This window comes from Oncorhynchus kisutch, linkage group LG30 (assembly GCF_002021735.2).
Source record: "Oncorhynchus kisutch isolate 150728-3 linkage group LG30, Okis_V2, whole genome shotgun sequence".
Classification (NCBI taxonomy): Eukaryota; Metazoa; Chordata; class Actinopteri; order Salmoniformes; family Salmonidae; genus Oncorhynchus; species Oncorhynchus kisutch.
In genome coordinates this window covers 41,046,055-41,063,376 of record NC_034203.2, presented here as the reverse complement: position 1 = coordinate 41,063,376, position 17,322 = coordinate 41,046,055, and the positions used below count along the sequence as shown (strand labels likewise).

General features: G+C 43.9%; 1 protein-coding gene across 6 annotated transcripts in view; it reads right to left on the bottom strand.

Moving 5' to 3' along the window:
* Positions 1–24: 24 nt before the first annotated feature.
* Positions 25–17,322, bottom strand: part of LOC109874595 (ran-binding protein 3) — a 32,310-nt gene continuing 15,012 nt past the window's right edge. For 3 of the 6 annotated variants that reach the window (XM_020466577.2, XM_020466579.2, XM_020466578.2), the window contains exons 8-16: positions 17,045–17,134; positions 16,777–16,868; positions 16,487–16,562; positions 15,946–16,045; positions 15,675–15,799; positions 10,667–10,787; positions 8,565–8,707; positions 5,533–5,713; positions 25–1,905 (exon numbers count right to left, since the gene is read on the bottom strand). In XM_020466577.2, the coding sequence (XP_020322166.1) occupies positions 1,862–1,905; positions 5,533–5,713; positions 8,565–8,707; positions 10,667–10,787; positions 15,675–15,799; positions 15,946–16,045; positions 16,487–16,562; positions 16,777–16,868; positions 17,045–17,134 (972 nt within the window). In that variant the 3' untranslated portion in view covers positions 25–1,861. The remainder of the gene's footprint in view (positions 1,906–5,532; positions 5,714–8,564; positions 8,708–10,666; positions 10,788–15,674; positions 15,800–15,945; positions 16,046–16,486; positions 16,563–16,776; positions 16,869–17,044; positions 17,135–17,322) is intronic. The other 3 variants (XM_020466581.2, XM_031810172.1, XM_031810171.1) reach the window with 1 other exon arrangement.

Below are 17,322 nucleotides of genomic sequence, written 5' to 3'. Positions count from 1 at the left end.
ATTTCATAATGAAAAATACATAAGTCAGTCCAAAATGTTTTATTTTGTAAAGAGGGAGAGGAGTTGAGAACGATTACTAAAGAATAATATATTCAACGGCGTGGCTGCGGATCGCTAACTAAAGGATAATTCATATATTCAACGGCGTGGTTACGGATCGCTAACTAAAGGATAATTCATATATTCAACGGCGTGGTTACGGATCGCTAACTAAAGGATAATTCATATATTCAACGGCGTGGTTACGGATCGCTAACTAAATGATAATTAATATATTCAATGGCGTGGTTGCGGATCCTCCTTTCTTAGGATCTGCTTCTGTGCGGATCACGTTCTGCACATGTGTATATTCTCTGCTCGTCGTAGAGAACAGACCTATTCAGACGAATGGTGCTCGTTTAATAAAATTAGATTAAGAGATGAATGAATGTCTGCAAGATCATTTAATTATATTTTAAAATAACAGAACATAGTAGCATAGTAGAAAGTCATCCGCACATTACACAGACGCTTCGGGATCTTTAGATCCCCAAAAAAGTCTACTCCGCAGCCACGCCTATATTCAAATGTCGATGACATTCAAGGGTGGTACGGTTGTTTGAACAAACTTTTTTTTTTCCACAGACAAAATAAATCTTAAATCCAGCTGTTTTTTTTCTCTCCAAATGAATTGAAAATGGATAAAATGTTTATATTATCAAACAACAAATAATACTGTATCAACACAATAAACTCTCAAATGTCAGAAATGAAAACCATGACATACAGAATGTAGATAAGATTGAGTTACTTTCTTGAGATGCATAACAGGGTCAATGACTAGATGATGCAAAGTCATCCATTTTAGAGACATTTTCCAGGTGAATCCTTGGTTTTGTCCCAACTCTCTTTGCTCCAAAAAAAGTGTGCAGTTGTTCACTTTCCCTCACTGATTGGTAATGTGGTTAAAATGGACGCCACCAATCCAATGCTTTTAGATGTGTGAGAAGTATCGTATCTCACTAGGCTCTGGTCGAACCTGCTCAGACTGAATGAGTACACACTTTCAGGAGAAACAAGATATTATTGGGACATGCCCCTTGTTGCCTGCTCCGTTGGTTATCCTTGGAGCATTAACCCACAAGAGTTGTATTGGTTTTAGTCATTTATTTACTAAATAGGAAATATAAGAAACTGCTATCATTTGAAGACTGAGTGATGCGGACTAGCCGTGAACACTAGAAACACAGTGCATATTATGTGTTAGATAGCTCACGAAAATTGATGACCACAAATGAATGACATATCCGGAAACTATTCGACATGTGAGAGCTGGATGGATGGGGATGGTGAGCCAATGAAGGACCAGTCAAATGACTGACCATAAGACAGAGCAGTACACGGTGACAGCCATGAGTTCCTCTGGAGCCGGGGCTGGTTGGGTGGGTCCAAGACGTGTGGGTGAGTAGAAAGGTCCCATAGTAGAAACTGCATTCATAAAACATGTGTCATACCTTAAAATGTCAGAGGGGAAAACACCCTCACACTCATCAATATGATGAGAAGCCAAGTCACAAACCTCCCCCAAAAAGCTGTGGTTTCTTATTGCAGCCGAGAAAAAAAAAAGAAAAAAAAAACAACTCCAGATGTTAACTTTTTTTGAATGCAAAGGGAAAAAATGAACTGCACGAGTTAGGGTGAGAGACTCCAGCACAGGTTTTTTTTTTATTTTTAATCCTGGAGCTAGAATTCTAAATATCCAAAAGTACTGGTCTGAAGGACCCATGTTGGTCAGGGTGGGGTGTCCGTGGGGATGCCTGCAGTAAAATGCCCCTTAAACAGCAGCAGTATCCCGACAGGCAGTCCTTTAGGGTGACCAACGCTATGTGTTCCCAGCAGCCTGGGTCTCCCCTCCCTCGGAGTTACCTGCAGGAAAGAACACTGTTAATATAATACAATCAAGGGTTTGCCCTATATGCATTTAGCATTGGCACACAGGAATCATTTTCTGGATGGTAAATTGTTTTCTGTGTAACTTAAAAAGGACTAAAACAAGATATTAAGAATGTAGAAAATAGAATGGAGCAATATTATTTTATACATATTTTTTTATTTTTTAAATAAGATATTTGAGCTCTCACAATGACGAAAATAAAAACTAGACCGTCGGAGAGAATTCGGAAATTCCAAAAATGTAATGGGAGTCCCCATTGATTTTGTAATGTTTGAGTCATTTTGCTAGCATAAGAACAAGGCATAAGCCATGGCAAAATGTGTAGAATTGCAGGAAATTAGCTTTAAAACAGCAAAATTGCAGAGCAGCCGAACAGTGACTAGACAAACTAGAATTCTAGGCTTGGGCGGTATCCTGGTTGTCATAACTTTATACCGGCACTGAACACAAGGAGCTCTATTTTTCAAACCCCAATGATCCTCTGTAATCCAAAGGTTAGCAATGCTAACAAGTACATGTAAAATCCCATTGAGAATGCTAAATAAATGCTAACGAGCGCATTGCAAACATTTTATACAGTCTCTGAACCTAAAGTATTTGCAGAACAGACATCCCAGCAAATAAAGTCATACAAGTAACTCAAAAATGCTACTCACAGTTTGCTGCATGCACAAAACAAATATTGCACAGCAAGGCTCTTGATCCAGGAGGGGATTCTCTGCTATTACCAAGTAAAGCTTGATTTTGAATGTAGCTACTAAATTAGCAAAGCAACTGCAGTGCATTTAGCACATTTGACAGTTAATCAGTACAAAGACATCTAGCTGGCAAACATTTAGTTGTGAATTCCATACTGTAACTACATCACCTGGCGTGTGCTGTACTGCAAAACACTCAGTGACTCAAGGCTCCAGTATCTCGTCGCCATGTGCAGGTTAACATCACATGACTAGGGACTACCAGTAAGCATCATAATGAAAAATGATGAACGGGGGATCTATTGGATCCCAAATTCAGGTAAGTCCCTTCCAGTTTCATTCCGTTTGCTACGTTTAAGATTTTTTTTTGCAACAGATGGACGACTGAATACACCCCAGGGCTCTCCCTAGTATTCTCTGACAAGGTGGTGCTGATGTAGGCCTTGGGTTGGGCAGGTCCAGAACGGGATAGGGGGCAGTATTTTGACGTCCGGATGAAAAGCCCAAAGTAAACTGCCTGTTACTCAGTCTCAGAAGCTAGGATATGCATATATTGGATTTGGATAGAAAACACTCTAAAGTTTCTAAAACTGTTAAAATAATGTCTGAGTATAACAGAACTGATATGGCAGACGAAACCCCGAGGACAAATCACCCCCCCCCAAAAAAATACTTCAGCTTACCACTATTTTCAATGGGTATCACTTTTATTATAAGGCAAAGTCCTCCCAGATTGCAGTTCCTAGGGCTTCCACTAGACGTCAGTATTTAGAAAGAGTTTGACTGGTTTTTGGGAAAAAATTACCCAGAAATTCTAGTTTTTCTAGGTGGCTCCCATTTTGTCTGTAGTGTTTCCAAGTGCGTGGAAGAGAGCGCATTTTGGTATTTTTCTCCGGTAAAGACAATAACAATTCTGTTTTAAATTTTATTATACATTTACGTATTAGGGTGCCCAAGGTTTGATTATAAATGTTGTTTGACTTGTTTGGAGAAGTTTATTAGTAACGTTTGGGATTTATTTTGTATGCATTTTGATGGAGGAAAACTGGGTGAATTATTGACTGAAGCGTGCCAGCTAAACTGAGTTTTTATGGATATAAAGAAAGACATTATCGAACAAAATGACCATTTTGTGATGTAACGGACCTTTTGGAGTGCCAACAGAAGATCAAAGGTAAGGCTTTTATTATATCGCTATTTCTGACTTTAGTTTTCAATGGTTTTGTATGCGGGTCGCTGTTCTCAGATAATTGCATTTTTTGCTTTCGCCGTAAAGCCTTTTTGAAATCTGACACAGCGGCTGGATTAACAAGAAGTTAAGCTTTATTTTGATGTATTACACGTGTGTTATGAAAGTTAAATATTTATAATTCTGTAGTTTGAATTTCGCGCTCTGCAATTTCACCGGATGTTGTCGAGGTGTCCCGCTAGCGGCACGTCTTTCCCAAAGTTAACTTCCCCCTCAGGAAGTCCGAGCATTTAGATGCATTTAGATATTATTTTTTTAACCAGTAAATGCCATTTCCTGAAACCTAGATCTTAAATGATATCAAACAATGTAGCTAACACAGAAGTCTTGTGTTTTATCCTAAATGAAATGGAGGTGGTCAATTTAGGAGTAATGATTTTTCTAATGAATAGGTGTCGATGTGGATAGTCTAGTGAAAATGTAAACTGACTTTCTTTCATTTTGTTTGGGGAGAAAATTCAGAATAATTCAATTACTGGATGCAATGTAGTAGTCTAGTTTAATGTAGGCTATTTGGTAATATGAAACAAGTGAACTAGACCTATTAGGAGCTTGTTGCTGATCTCCATCCCTGACATAATCCTCCAAGTTAGGTCTGACTACTAGGCTACCTACTATTCAATATGCCTTGTCGTCATTGGTGAACTGACTATTATCACTACTTAGCAGCCTACAGATCAAGAACTGTTTAATTAACATAGGCCTACTAATCGTTAACAGTCCAACATAGCGTTACGTTAACGACGGTCTTAGCGGAAAAGCTCTCTGCCCTGTCCGTTTCCATCCACTCGCACTGAACTACCTCAGCAACACACACACACACACACACACACACACACACACACACACACACACACACACACACGTTTCCTTGCTCGTCAATGTGCTCCCGCCTACTACCGTTGCGGAGATCAAAGCATGCGCGGGTAAGAAAGTGTTATTTTAGTTGACTAAACGCTGTAGCTAATTACCTTCGTCGTAATGACGCCTTAGCTAAGTAGACAATTAAGAAAGTGGTTGTGCGACTGACTTAGATACAATTTCGTTCGCCTTTTTTCCCCCTCACACATCATTGACGTCAACAAACAAGAGAGCTGCCATCACGCTGGAGGGAAGAAACCAGTCCTCTGATTGACTCAACGATCTGAAGTGTGAGCTGAGCCAAACACCAGAATGTGCCAGTTTTTTGTACCTGCATGCTTTGATCTCAGATTGAGTGCATGGTACGCGGAACACGTGTAGGTTTTTATTCTTTCTTTCGTTCTTTAACCAGGCAAGTCAGTTAAGAACAAATGCTTATTTTCAATGACGGCCTAGTGGGTTTACTGCCTTGTTCAGGGGCAGAACAACAGATTGGGAATGGTGCTGTGTCTGCAGAACAACAGATTTTTACCTTGTCAGCTCAGGGATTTGATCTTGCAACCTTTCGGTTACAAGTCCAACGCTCTAACTACTAGGCTACCCTGTCGTCGGCAGGTCTGATGACTGGACACACTAGTAATAGTAACTGCAGAGATATGGGTAGGCATACTGACTAAAAGTACACAAACAAAGTACCACAAAGGCAGTTGAAGAACCTTGAAGTCTCACAAAAAGTGATTGAATGACACACCCACCCACTAATACCACTAGAAAGGTAGCTAGGTACAAACCTGCTGCTGTGTTGTTGACCTGGTCTTCCTCATCGCTGTCCCCCTCAGAGCGGGGCAGGTCAGCCTCAGGGACGCAGTCTGTAGCCGAGGCCTCATGGGGCTCCTGGTCAGCACGGCTCTTCAAGGCCAGGATACGATGGTGCAGCGCTGCAGCGAGCTGACCTGTGTCCTTAGAACTGGCCTGGAAACCCAAAAAAGAATATATATATATTTTTTTAAATCATTTATTTTATAAAGCCCTTTTTTACATTAGCAGTCATCACAAAGTGCTTTACTGATTACCCAGCCAAAAACACCAAAGAGTGAGCAACGCAGAAGAACAGTGGCTAGGAACTTCCTAGAAAAAGGCAGGAACCTAAGAAGAAACCTATAGAGGAACCTGGCTCCGAGGGGTAGTCAGTCCTCTTCCGGCTGTGCTGGGTGGAGATTTATGGCCAGATTCATAAGGGACCACAAAGACAAGAGATAAACAACATTCGACAGACACCATTGTTTCCCCTATATGCATTTAAGCAGTGACGCAGTTCTAATTTTCGAATTGTTTTATTTATCTCCCATTGACTTTGTTATGTTTGAGTCACTCAGACACTGCAGCAGCCATGGCAAAACGTGTAGAATTGCAGGAAATTTGCTGTAAAAACAGCAATATCGTCTCAGCAGCCAATAGGGCCCCTAAAACTGCACCATTGGCCACACCCACTACAGGAGATGGTGCTGTATGCGTGATGCAGGCTAGGGGGATGTGTGCTGTATGCGTGATGCAGGCTAGGGAGATGGGTGCTGTATGCGTGATGCAGGCTAGGGGGATGGGTGCTGTATGCGTGATGCAGGCTAGGGGGATGGGTGCTGTATGCGTGATGCAGGCTAGGGGGATGGGTGCTGTATGCGTGATGCAGGCTAGGGGGATGGGTGCTGTATGCGTGATGCAGGCTAGGGGGATGGGTGCTGTATGCGTGATGCAGGCTAGGGGGATGGGTGCTGTATGCGTGATGCAGGCTAGGGGGATGGGTGCTGTATGCGTGATGCAGGCTAGGGGGATGGGTGCTGTATGCGTGATGCAGGCTAGGGGGATGGGTGCTGTATGCGTGATGCAGGCTAGGGGGATGGGTGCTGTATGCGTGATGCAGGCTAGGGGGATGGGTGCTGTATGCGTGATGCAGGCTAGGGGGATGGGTGCTGTATGCGTGATGCAGGCTAGGGGGATGGTGCTGTATGCGTGATGCAGGCTAGGGGGATGGTGCTGTATGCGTGATGCAGGCTAGGGGGATGGTGCTGTATGCGTGATGCAGGCTAGGGGGATGGTGCTGTATGCGTGATGCAGGCTAGGGGGATGGTGCTGTATGCGTGATGCAGGCTAGGGGGATGGTGCTGTATGCGTGATGCAGATAGGGGGATGGTGCTGTATGCGTGATGCAGGCTAGGGGGATGGTGCTGTATGCGTGATGCAGGCTAGGGGGATGGTGCTGTATGCGTGATGCAGGCTAGGAGGATGGTGCTGTATGCGTGATGCAGGCTAGGGGGATGGTGCTGTATGCGTGATGCAGGCTAGGGGGATGGTGCTGTATGCGTGATGCAGGCTAGGGGGATGGTGCTATATGCGTGATGCAGGCTAGGGGGATGGTGCTGTATGCGTGATGCAGGCTAGGGGGATGGTGCTGTATGCGTGATGCAGGCTAGGGGGATGGTGCTGTATGCGTGATGCAGGCTAGGGGGATGGTGCTGTATGCGTGATGCAGGCTAGGGGGATGGTGCTGTATGCGTGATGCAGGCTAGGAGGATGGTGCTGTATGCGTGATGCAGGCTAGGGGGATGGTGCTGTATGCGTGATGCAGGCTAGGGGGATGGTGCTGTATGCGTTATGCAGGCTAGGGGGATGGTGCTATATGCGTGATGCAGGCTAGGGGGATGGTGCTGTATGCGTGATGCAGGCTAGGGGGATGGTGCTGTATGCGTGATGCAGGCTAGGGGGATGGTGCTGTATGCGTGATGCAGGCTAGGGGGATGGTGCTGTATGCGTGATGCAGGCTAGGGGGATGGTGCTGTATGCGTGATGCAGGCTAGGGGGATGGTGCTGTATGCGTGATGCAGGCTAGGGGGATGGTGCTGTATGCGTGATGCAGGCTAGGGGGATGGTGCTGTATGCGTGATGCAGGCTAGGGGGATGGTGCTGTATGCGTGATGCAGGCTAGGGGGATGGTGCTGTATGCGTGATGCAGGCTAGGGGGATGGTGCTGTATGCGTGATGCAGGCTAGGGGGATGGTGCTGTATGCGTGATGCAGGCTAGGGGGATGGTGCTGTATGCGTGATGCAGGCTAGGGGGATGGTGCTGTATGCGTGATGCAGGCTAGGGGGATGGTGCTGTATGCGTGATGCAGGCTAGGGGGATGGTGCTGTATGCGTGATGCAGGCTAGGGGATGGTGCTGTATGCGTGATGCAGGCTAGGGGGATGGTGCTGTATGCGTGATGCAGGCTAGGGGGATGGTGCTGTATGCGTGATGCAGGCTAGGGGGATGGTGCTGTATGCGTGATGCAGGCTTGGGGGATGGTGCTGTATGCGTGATGCAGGCTAGGGGGATGGTGCTGTATGTGTGATGCAGGCTAGTGGGATGGTGCTGTATGTGTGATGCAGGCTAGGGTATGGTGCTATATGTGTGATGCAGGCTAGGGGATGGTGCTGTAGGCTAGGGTATGGTGCTATATGTGTGATGCAGGCTAGGGGATGGTGCTGTATGTGTGATGCAGGCTAGGGGATCGTGCTATATGTGTGATGCAGGCTAGGGGATGGTGCTGTATGTGTGATGCAGGCTAGGGGATGGTGCTGTATGTGTGATGCAGGCTAGGGAATGGTGCTGTAGGCTAGGGTATGGTGCTATATGTGTGATACAGGCTAGGGTATGGTGCTATATGTGTGATACAGGCTAGGGGATGGTGCTGTATGCGTGATGCAGACTAGGGGATGGTGCTGTATGTGTGATGCAGACTAGGGGATGGTGCTGTATGTGTGATGCAGGCTAGGGAATGGTGTCGTACCGATATTAGGAACACTTTGACCCCCTGGTCCTCTGTGTCCATGGCGGTGACGCGGACACTCTTCTCGCTGGCCTTGTCCACCTGCATCTGGGGCCACAGCTTGGTGTTCAGGATCAACCTTAAACTGCCCTGGGTCCGCATCACTGGGGAACACAAATACACAGGGTAGTTACAGCCAGATCACTGGGGAACACAGTGTGGAAGACATCTTTGTGGGCTATACGCAGCCTGGTCTCAGGGTAGTAACTGTTGATATCCCTCTAGTGGTGTGGGGGCTGTTTTTGGCAAAGTGGGTGGGGTTCTATCCTGCCTGGTTGGCCCTGTCTGGGGGAAACGTCAGGACAGGGCCACAGTGTCCCCCAACCCAGTCTGTTATATCTGGTGTAATTCTCCTGCATTATCTGGTTTCCTGTGTGAACCCTCTAATTCTTTCCCACTCTCCCAGATGACTTAAGCTCTAGGATCATGCCTCAGGACTACCTGGCCTGATGACTCCTTGCTGTACCCAGTCGTGCTGCTGCTCCAGTTTAAACTGTTCTGCCTGCGGCTATGGAACCCTGACCTGTTCACTGGACGTGCTACCTGTCCCAGACCTACTGTTTTCGACTCTCTACCGCACTAGCGGTCTCGACCTCTGAATGCTTGGATATGAAAAGCCAACTGCCATTTACTCCTGAGGTACTGACCTGCTGCACCCTCTACAACCACTGATTATTATTTGACCCTGCTGGTCATCTATGAACGTTTGAACATCTTGAAGAACAATCTGGCCTTTAAATTGGCAATGTACTCTTCTAATCTCCACCCGGCACAGCCAGAAGAGGACTGCCCACCCCTCAGAGCCTGGTTCCTCTCTAGGTTTCTTTCTAGGTCCATGCCTTTCTAGGGAGTTTTCCCTAGCCAGCGCACTTGTACATCTGCATTGCTTGCTGTTTGGGGTTTTAGGCTGGGTTTCTGTATAGCACTTTGTGACATCTGCTGATTTAAAAAGGGCTTCATAAATACATTTGATTGATTGATATATACACAGGGTAATTAGACGGATCACTGAGGAACACATATACAGTACATTCGGAAAGTATTCAGACCCCTTGACCTTTTCCACATTTCGTTAGGTTACAGGCTATTTTCTGCATACCACCCCTACCTTGTCACAACACAACTGATTGGCTCAAATGCATTAAGGAAAGAAATTCCACAAATTAACTCAAGGCACACCTGTTATTATTTGAAAATGATTCCAGGTGACTACCTCATGAAGCTGGTTGAGAGAATGTCAAGAGTGTACAAAGCTTTCATCAAGGCAAAGGGTGGCTACTTTAAAGAATCTCAAATATATTTTGATTTGTTTAACACTTTTTTGGTTACTACATGATTCCATGTATGTTATTTGTCTTCAATATTATTTTACAATTAATAAAAACCCTGGAAGAGTAGGTGTCCAAACCTTTGACCGGTACTGTATGTAAATGAGATATTTCTGTTTTCCATTTTCAATAAACTGCCAAGCATTTCTAAAAACATGTTTTCACTTTGTCATTATGGGGTGTAGTTGGGTGAGAAAAAAATATACATTTAATCCATTTTGAATTTAGGCTGTAACAACAAAATGTGGAATAAGTCATGGTTTTATGATTACTTTTGGAAGGCATTGTATTCCTTCAATTCTTTTTGGAATGTTCAATCCCAATGACTGTGGTCGGTTAGGAAGGCATTGTATTCCTTCAATCCTTTTTGGAATGTTCAATCCCAATAACTGGTCGGTTAGGAAGGCATTGTATTCCTTCAATTCTTTTTGGAATGTTCAATCCCAATGACTGTGGTCGGTTAGGAAGGCATTGTATTCCTTCAATCCTTTTTGGAATGTTCAATCCCAATGACTGTGGTCGGTTAGGAAGGCATTGTATTCCTTCAATCCTTTTTGGAATGTTCAATCCCAATGACTGCGGTCGGTTAGGAAGGCATTGTATTCCTTCAATCCTTTTTGGAATGTTCAATCCCAATAACTGGTCGGTTAGGAAGACATTGTGAGTTATCCTGTAAGTTACAGAGACAAACAACCATTCATGAATGTGTACAGGTTTGTGCGTTCGTGTACCTACCTAGGCGTGACTGTAATGATCCGTCATCTGTAGATGCCATGTCATTAAGCCTGAGCAGCCCTCGTCCTCGCTCTATCCACGACTGGGCCGTCATGTCAAACACAAACAACTTGCACTGGACCTGAGAGAGGGACAACAAAAACAACAAATCAACAACAAATACCCCAGACGACTCATTTTTTTTTTTTTATCATATGAGGAAAAAAACGATTTCATTTTATTTGGAATGCTAGACAAAATTAAAATGTGCTTATTTATCCAGCCTGTATCACATCTGGATGTGATGGTGAGTCCCATAGTGTGGCACACAATTGGCCCAGTGTCGCCCGAGTTTTGCTGGGGTAGGCTGTCATTGTAAATAAGAATTTGTTCTTAACTGACTTGCCTAGTTTAAAAAAAAAATATATATATATATATATATAAAAAATATGAGTTTAAGGGCTAAAATGATTAAATATTAAAGCTTTAAACCGCTCACTAATACATAAATTATACTTAAACCCAAAATGGTTCTCCAGTAGATTATTAAGGAAGAATCATCCTTTGTTCAAAAATGGCCTTTACCTTCATACAGATTACAACTTCTCATTGCCAACTAATTGAAAATGAAATGTTGTTTAAAGTATCACCCTTTCTTAAACAAGCCGTACAAAGCTGGGTACAATTTCAGTTATCCTCCAGAAAAATGATAGAACAAATATTACATCAAATGTTATGGTTAAACTCAAATACTGATTTATTAAAACATTAATTTTTTTTAAACATGTTTTATTATATTTACTAATGATATTATGAAGTGTTGGATTCAACATTTTTAACATTGAGATATTAAAAGACATGATAGATGAGATGCATAGTATATAAAGGAGTGAGATCTGTAGAAAGACAAGAGTGGCTGTGGAATGTGCTGGGTGGACGGGAGGAGATCAAAGGATTGCTATAGCGGAAGCAGATGGACATCTGTGGATTAGGCGAAGGAGGGGTTGAGGTCAGGTGGTTGAGGTCAGATCCCCTGAAGGGAGTTATAAGGTTCCTGTGGAACCATAAGACGTAAGGATTGGAGAGGAGGAGTGTCTTAAGTGGGATATATATACACCTATGATTGTGAGAAATGTTTGGCGGTCTGAATTACAGCTGTAAAATAACCTTTGGGCAGAAATAAACTAATTAAACTTGGTTAAGCTTCTCTAATGTCTGGGAGTTATTTACTCTCAAAAATAAGACCCTAACAATAGAAACAGTGGAGCTGTGTCAAATATGCAGCTATCGAAAATATATGGGAATATCTGTTCAATATAACCTAACAACCAACTGATTGCAGCATTACCACAAACATGGAGGCGGCAAGTGGAAAAGGGAGAAGGTAGGGAACTTGTTTACCTTATATATATATAAATATATATAAAAATAAATGTCCTCTTCAGCAAACATATGTTCATACAAATATTTGAACAAGATTCAACAACCGAGACACAAACTGAACAAGTTCCACAGACATGTGACTAACAGAAATTGAATAATGTGTCCCTGAACAAAGGGGGGGGGGGGGGGGGGGTCAAAATCAAAAGTAACAGTCAGTATCTGGAGTGGCCACCAGCTGCATTAAGTGCTGCATCTCCTCCTCATGGACTGCACCAGATTTTGCTGTGATATGTTACCCCACTGTTCCACCAAGACACCTGCAAGTTCCAGGACATTTCTGAAGGGGGAATAGCCCTAGCCCTCACCCTCCAATCCAGGTCAATGGGATTGAGATCCGGGCTCTCCGCTGGCCATGGCAGAACACTGACATTCCTGTCTTGCAGGAAATCACACACAGAACGAGCAGTATGGCTGGTGGCATTGTCATGCTAGAGAGTCATGTCAGGATGAGCCTGCAGGAAGGGTACCACATGAGGGAGGAGGATGTCTTCCCTGTAATGCACAGCGTTGAGATTGCCTGCAATGATAACAAGCTCAGTCCGATGATGCTGTGATACACCGCCCCAGACCATGACGGACCCTCCACCTCCAAATCAATCCCGCTCCAGAGTACAGGCCTCGGTGTAACGCTCATTCCTTTGACGATAAACGCAAATCCGAACATCACCCCTGTGAGACAAAACCTCGACTCGTCAGTGAAGAGCACTTTTTGCCAGTCCTGTCTGGTCCAGCGACGGTGGGTTTGTGCCCATAGGCAAAGTTGTTGCCAGTGATGTGTGGTGAGGACCTGCCTTACAACAGGCCTACCAGCCCTCAGTCCAGCCTCTCTTAGCCTATTGCGGACAGTCTGAGCACTGATGGAGGGATTGTGCATTCCTGGTGTAACTCGGGCAGTTGTTGTTGCCATCCTGTACCTGTCCCGCAGGTGTGATGTTCGGATGTACTGATTCTGTGCAGGTGTTGTTACACGTGGTCTGCCACTGTTAGGAGGATCAACTGTCCATCCCGTCTCCCCCTGTAGCCTTGTTTTCACAGTCTCACATACAGACATTGCAATTTATTGCCCAGGCTACATCTGTAGTCCTCATGCCTCCTTGCAGCATGCCGAAGGCACGATCACGCAGATGAGCTGGGACCCTGGGCATCTTTCTTTTGATGTTTTTCAGAGTCAGTAGAAAGGTCTCTTTAGTGTCCTAGGTGTTCATAACTGACCTTAAATGCCTACTGTCTGTAAGCTGTTAGTGTCTTAATGACTGTTCCACAGATGCATGTTCATTGTTTATGGTTCATTGAACAAGCATGGGAAACAGTGTTTAAACCCTGTACAACAAAGATCTGAAGTTATTTGGATTTTGAACCTTTCTAATCATATAGTATCCACAGATTGTGAACTAAAGATGAACCTTTTGTACGAGTATTTATTGACTATGCCTTTCCAAATCGCCCAAAACGGCTATTTGTAAGGTTCATTTTAAGTGAATTTTTATTTATTTTTAATATTCTTTACCATTTCTGAACCTGTGATCAGAAACGAGCTATATAGAAAAAATACCAGAATACATTTTCTAATGATTCTATATATTATATAATATATATATATATATATATATATATAATATATAGAATCATTAGAAAATGTATTCTGGTATTTTTTCTATATAGCTCGTTTCTGATCACAGGTTCAGAAATGGTAAAGAATATTAAAAATATTGGCACATGGAAACTAGACAAGGGTGGTCTATGGTGATAGGTGGGATGGGCTGAGAGAGGCTGAGGGGTGGTCTATGGTGATAGGTGGGATGGACTGAGAGTGGCTGAGGGGGTGGGATTAAAGAGCTGAGGTCTATGGTGATAGGTGGGGTGGGCTGAGAGAGGCTGAGGGGTGAGATTAAAGAGCTGAGGTCTATGGTGATAGGTGGGATGGGCTGAGAGTGGCTAAGGGGTGGGATTAGAGAGCTGAGGTCTATGGTGATAGGTGGGATGGGCTGAGAGTGGCTGAGGGGTGGGATTAGAGAGCTGAGGTCTATGGTGATAGGTGGGATGGGCTGAGAGAGGCTGAGGGGTGGGATTAAAGAGCTGAGGTCTATGGTGATAGGTGGGATGGGCTGAGAGTGGCTGAGGGGTGGGATTAAAGAGCTGAGGTCTATGGTGATAGGTGGGATGGGCTGAGAGTAGCTGAGGGGGTGGGATTAAAGAGCTGAGGTCTATGGTGATAGGTGGGATGGGCTGAGGGGGTGGGATTAAAGAGCTGAGGTCTATGGTGATAGGTGGGGTGGGCTGAGGGGTGGGATTAAAGAGTTTATGTTTGGTAATGTATTATTGTTATGTGACTGCTTTATATAACAAAAGTAACATGTATATTTAGCAGAAATGCTGTATAAAGAAAATGAAGATTTCTCCTCAAAAAAGGGCTTGCTGATTTTGTCTCCACACATTACTGATCGGCGGGGTGTATGTATCAAGTGTCTCAGAGTGTGAGTACCGCTCTAGATCAGCTCCTCCCTGTCCATCTAATACATTATCCTAGACCAGCTCCTCCCTGTCCATCTAATATATTATCCTAGACCAGCTCCTCTAATACATTATCCTAAATGAGCTCCTCCCTGTCCATGTAATCTAATGCATTATCCTAGACCAGCTCCTCTAATACATTATCCTAAATGAGCTCCTCCCTGTCCATGTAATCTAATACATTATCCTAGACCAGCTCCTCTAATACATTATCCTAAATGAGCTCCTCCCTGTCCATGTAATCTAATGCATTATCCTAGACCAGCTCCTCTAGTACATTATCCTAAATGAGCTCCTCCCTGTCCGTGTAATCTAATGCATTATCCTAGATCAGCTCCTCCCTGTCCATGTAATCTAATACATTATCCTAGATCAGCTCCTCTAATACATTATCCTAGATCAGCGCCTCCCTGTCCATGTAATCTAATGCATTATCCTAGATCAGCTCCTCCCTGTCCATGTAATCTAATACATTATCCTAGATCAGCTCCTCTAATACATTATCCTAGATCAGCGCCTCCCTGTCCATCTAATCTAATACATTATGATCTGAAAACTGATCCTAGTGACTATTGATGGGTTCTGACTACTAAACTTGAAAATTTGAAATATCCGTATTTCAGGTCACTAAGGGAGAAAGGGGAATGTAGCACGTTTACATTCCGTCAGAACATGTTATTGTTAGACATCAGGTATCCTATGGAAAGGAGAAGAGTCTGGTAGAAGTCAACAGGACAGCCGTGAGTTGGGGAGGAGTGAGGAATTTGGGCCACGGTCAGGTCAGATAAAGAAAGAGAGAACGGGCATCATTAAAGTCCTGTCTAGCAGCAGAGATCTATTGGCTGTCCAGATGTGTAAGGAGGAGAGACGGTCCTAGGTTTACATAAACCTTCATCCTATGCTAAGTGCTTATTTAAATATGTCTGTCTGTTTAGCCGTTTGTCCCATTGTGAGTGAAAAAACTTGGTTTGAGTTTTCCCTAGTGGTCCAATAGTTTTACTCTGTTTATTTAGAACCTAAGACTATGCACCTTGATGTATTCCAACATAGTCAGCAATAGAGACTAGCCACCGACCTGTAAAACGTTACTTTCTGATTCCTCTCCAGTTTTGACGTCTACTTTCTCTAAGATACACTTCTTGGCTGTGGCTTTGGTGTACGCTGCTGCAGACTCCTCCAGTGACTCTGTCACGTTGTTACCTGGGAACACACACACACAATGACTCACACCTAACTAATTAACACACTGGGGCCAGCACTAGTCTGTAGTGAAGATAGAGAAAGCCAGTCTCTCTCTCTCGAGATTTATACTGCGAGACGTGTGTGTGTGTGTGTGTCTCTCTTACCCTTCTCTGGTGTGTTTTCCTTTGAGGACGGTTCAGACACAGGGGGAGCCGGTAAGTCTTTACAGTCCTCTTCTGATGCATCACCTCCTCTAGGAGGACTCTGAAAACACACAGTACGTAGCCAGTCAACCCCACAGGAGGCGGCCAGTCAACCCCACAGGAGGCGGCCAGTCAACCCCACAGGAGGCGGCCAGTCAACCCCACAGGAGGCGGCCAGTCAACCCCACAGGAGGCAGCCAGTCAACCCCACAGGAGGCAGCCAGTCAACACCACAGGAGGCAGCCAGTCAACCACAGTGTCTCAACAGTGCAATAAAGTCCACCCCTGATAAGGTCACTCATAATATACGTGTGATTTTCTAGTCCCAATTAAAAAACACATTGTCCTGCATGATTGGATTTGCTACAAGCTTTCATAAGAGTTCCAGGTTGATCCATTTCTCATGGAGCTGTATCGATTTGGGTTTCGATCTCCCCCACCAGCTCTACTGTTTGTCATGGCCCGAAGGACAACACCACCCGCTAAAACAGTCTCCACTCACCAGAACCCTCTCTGACATGTTCTGCCCGAAGACAAATTTGGCCCCCTTGTCCGTATTGTTTGCGGCGTTCTTTGAACTGGAAAGTTGAAATGAAGAACAGGAAGTTATTATCAGTACGTCAAGTAATTTAGCAGACAGTTATCCAGTGCAACTTACAATTACCGCTTCTAAAAAAAACTAAGGTAGCTGAAACCATAATATTACGAGCATTATAAGTTCAACCTTCAAAATAGTGAAGAGGTCTGAAAAGCCAGTAATATTAATATTTCTACTCGAGGACTCTGCATTACCTGGGGGTGGCAATGTACTCTAAGAAATAGTTAGTTCCCTCCTTCTGAGAGGCCAGGGGTAACAACTTGCCGTCTTTAGAGCTCTCTTCCAACTAGAGACGGAGAGAGAGAGACACAGACAGAGGAATAGAGAGAGGTTACCAAAGAAACTGAGATCATAATCCACTTCATTTGAGAAAGTGATAAAAAAAAATATTGAAAAAAAATATTGAAAACAGCCTATTTAGTGAATTAAATAAGAGTATCAGCATCCTACAAAAATATGAACCTTTGCTCTGTCTTTGATATTTTGTCCAAACACGAAAGAGGACTCTGCAGGACAGTCGTCCCTCATCCCATCCTCCTCTTTGTCACATTTCTAGATGAAACATATATGGAATTCAACTTTAAAATTTGTTGTTGTTGCTAAAAAAAAAAATTTTTAAAGGCATTTTTTGAAAAACAAAAAAAATCTAACATCTGAATGATTTTGACAGTAATAATATGAACTAAATCCCAAGGTCTTGGTGGTCACAACGTCATGCAACTACAGGAAAAATAAGTCAC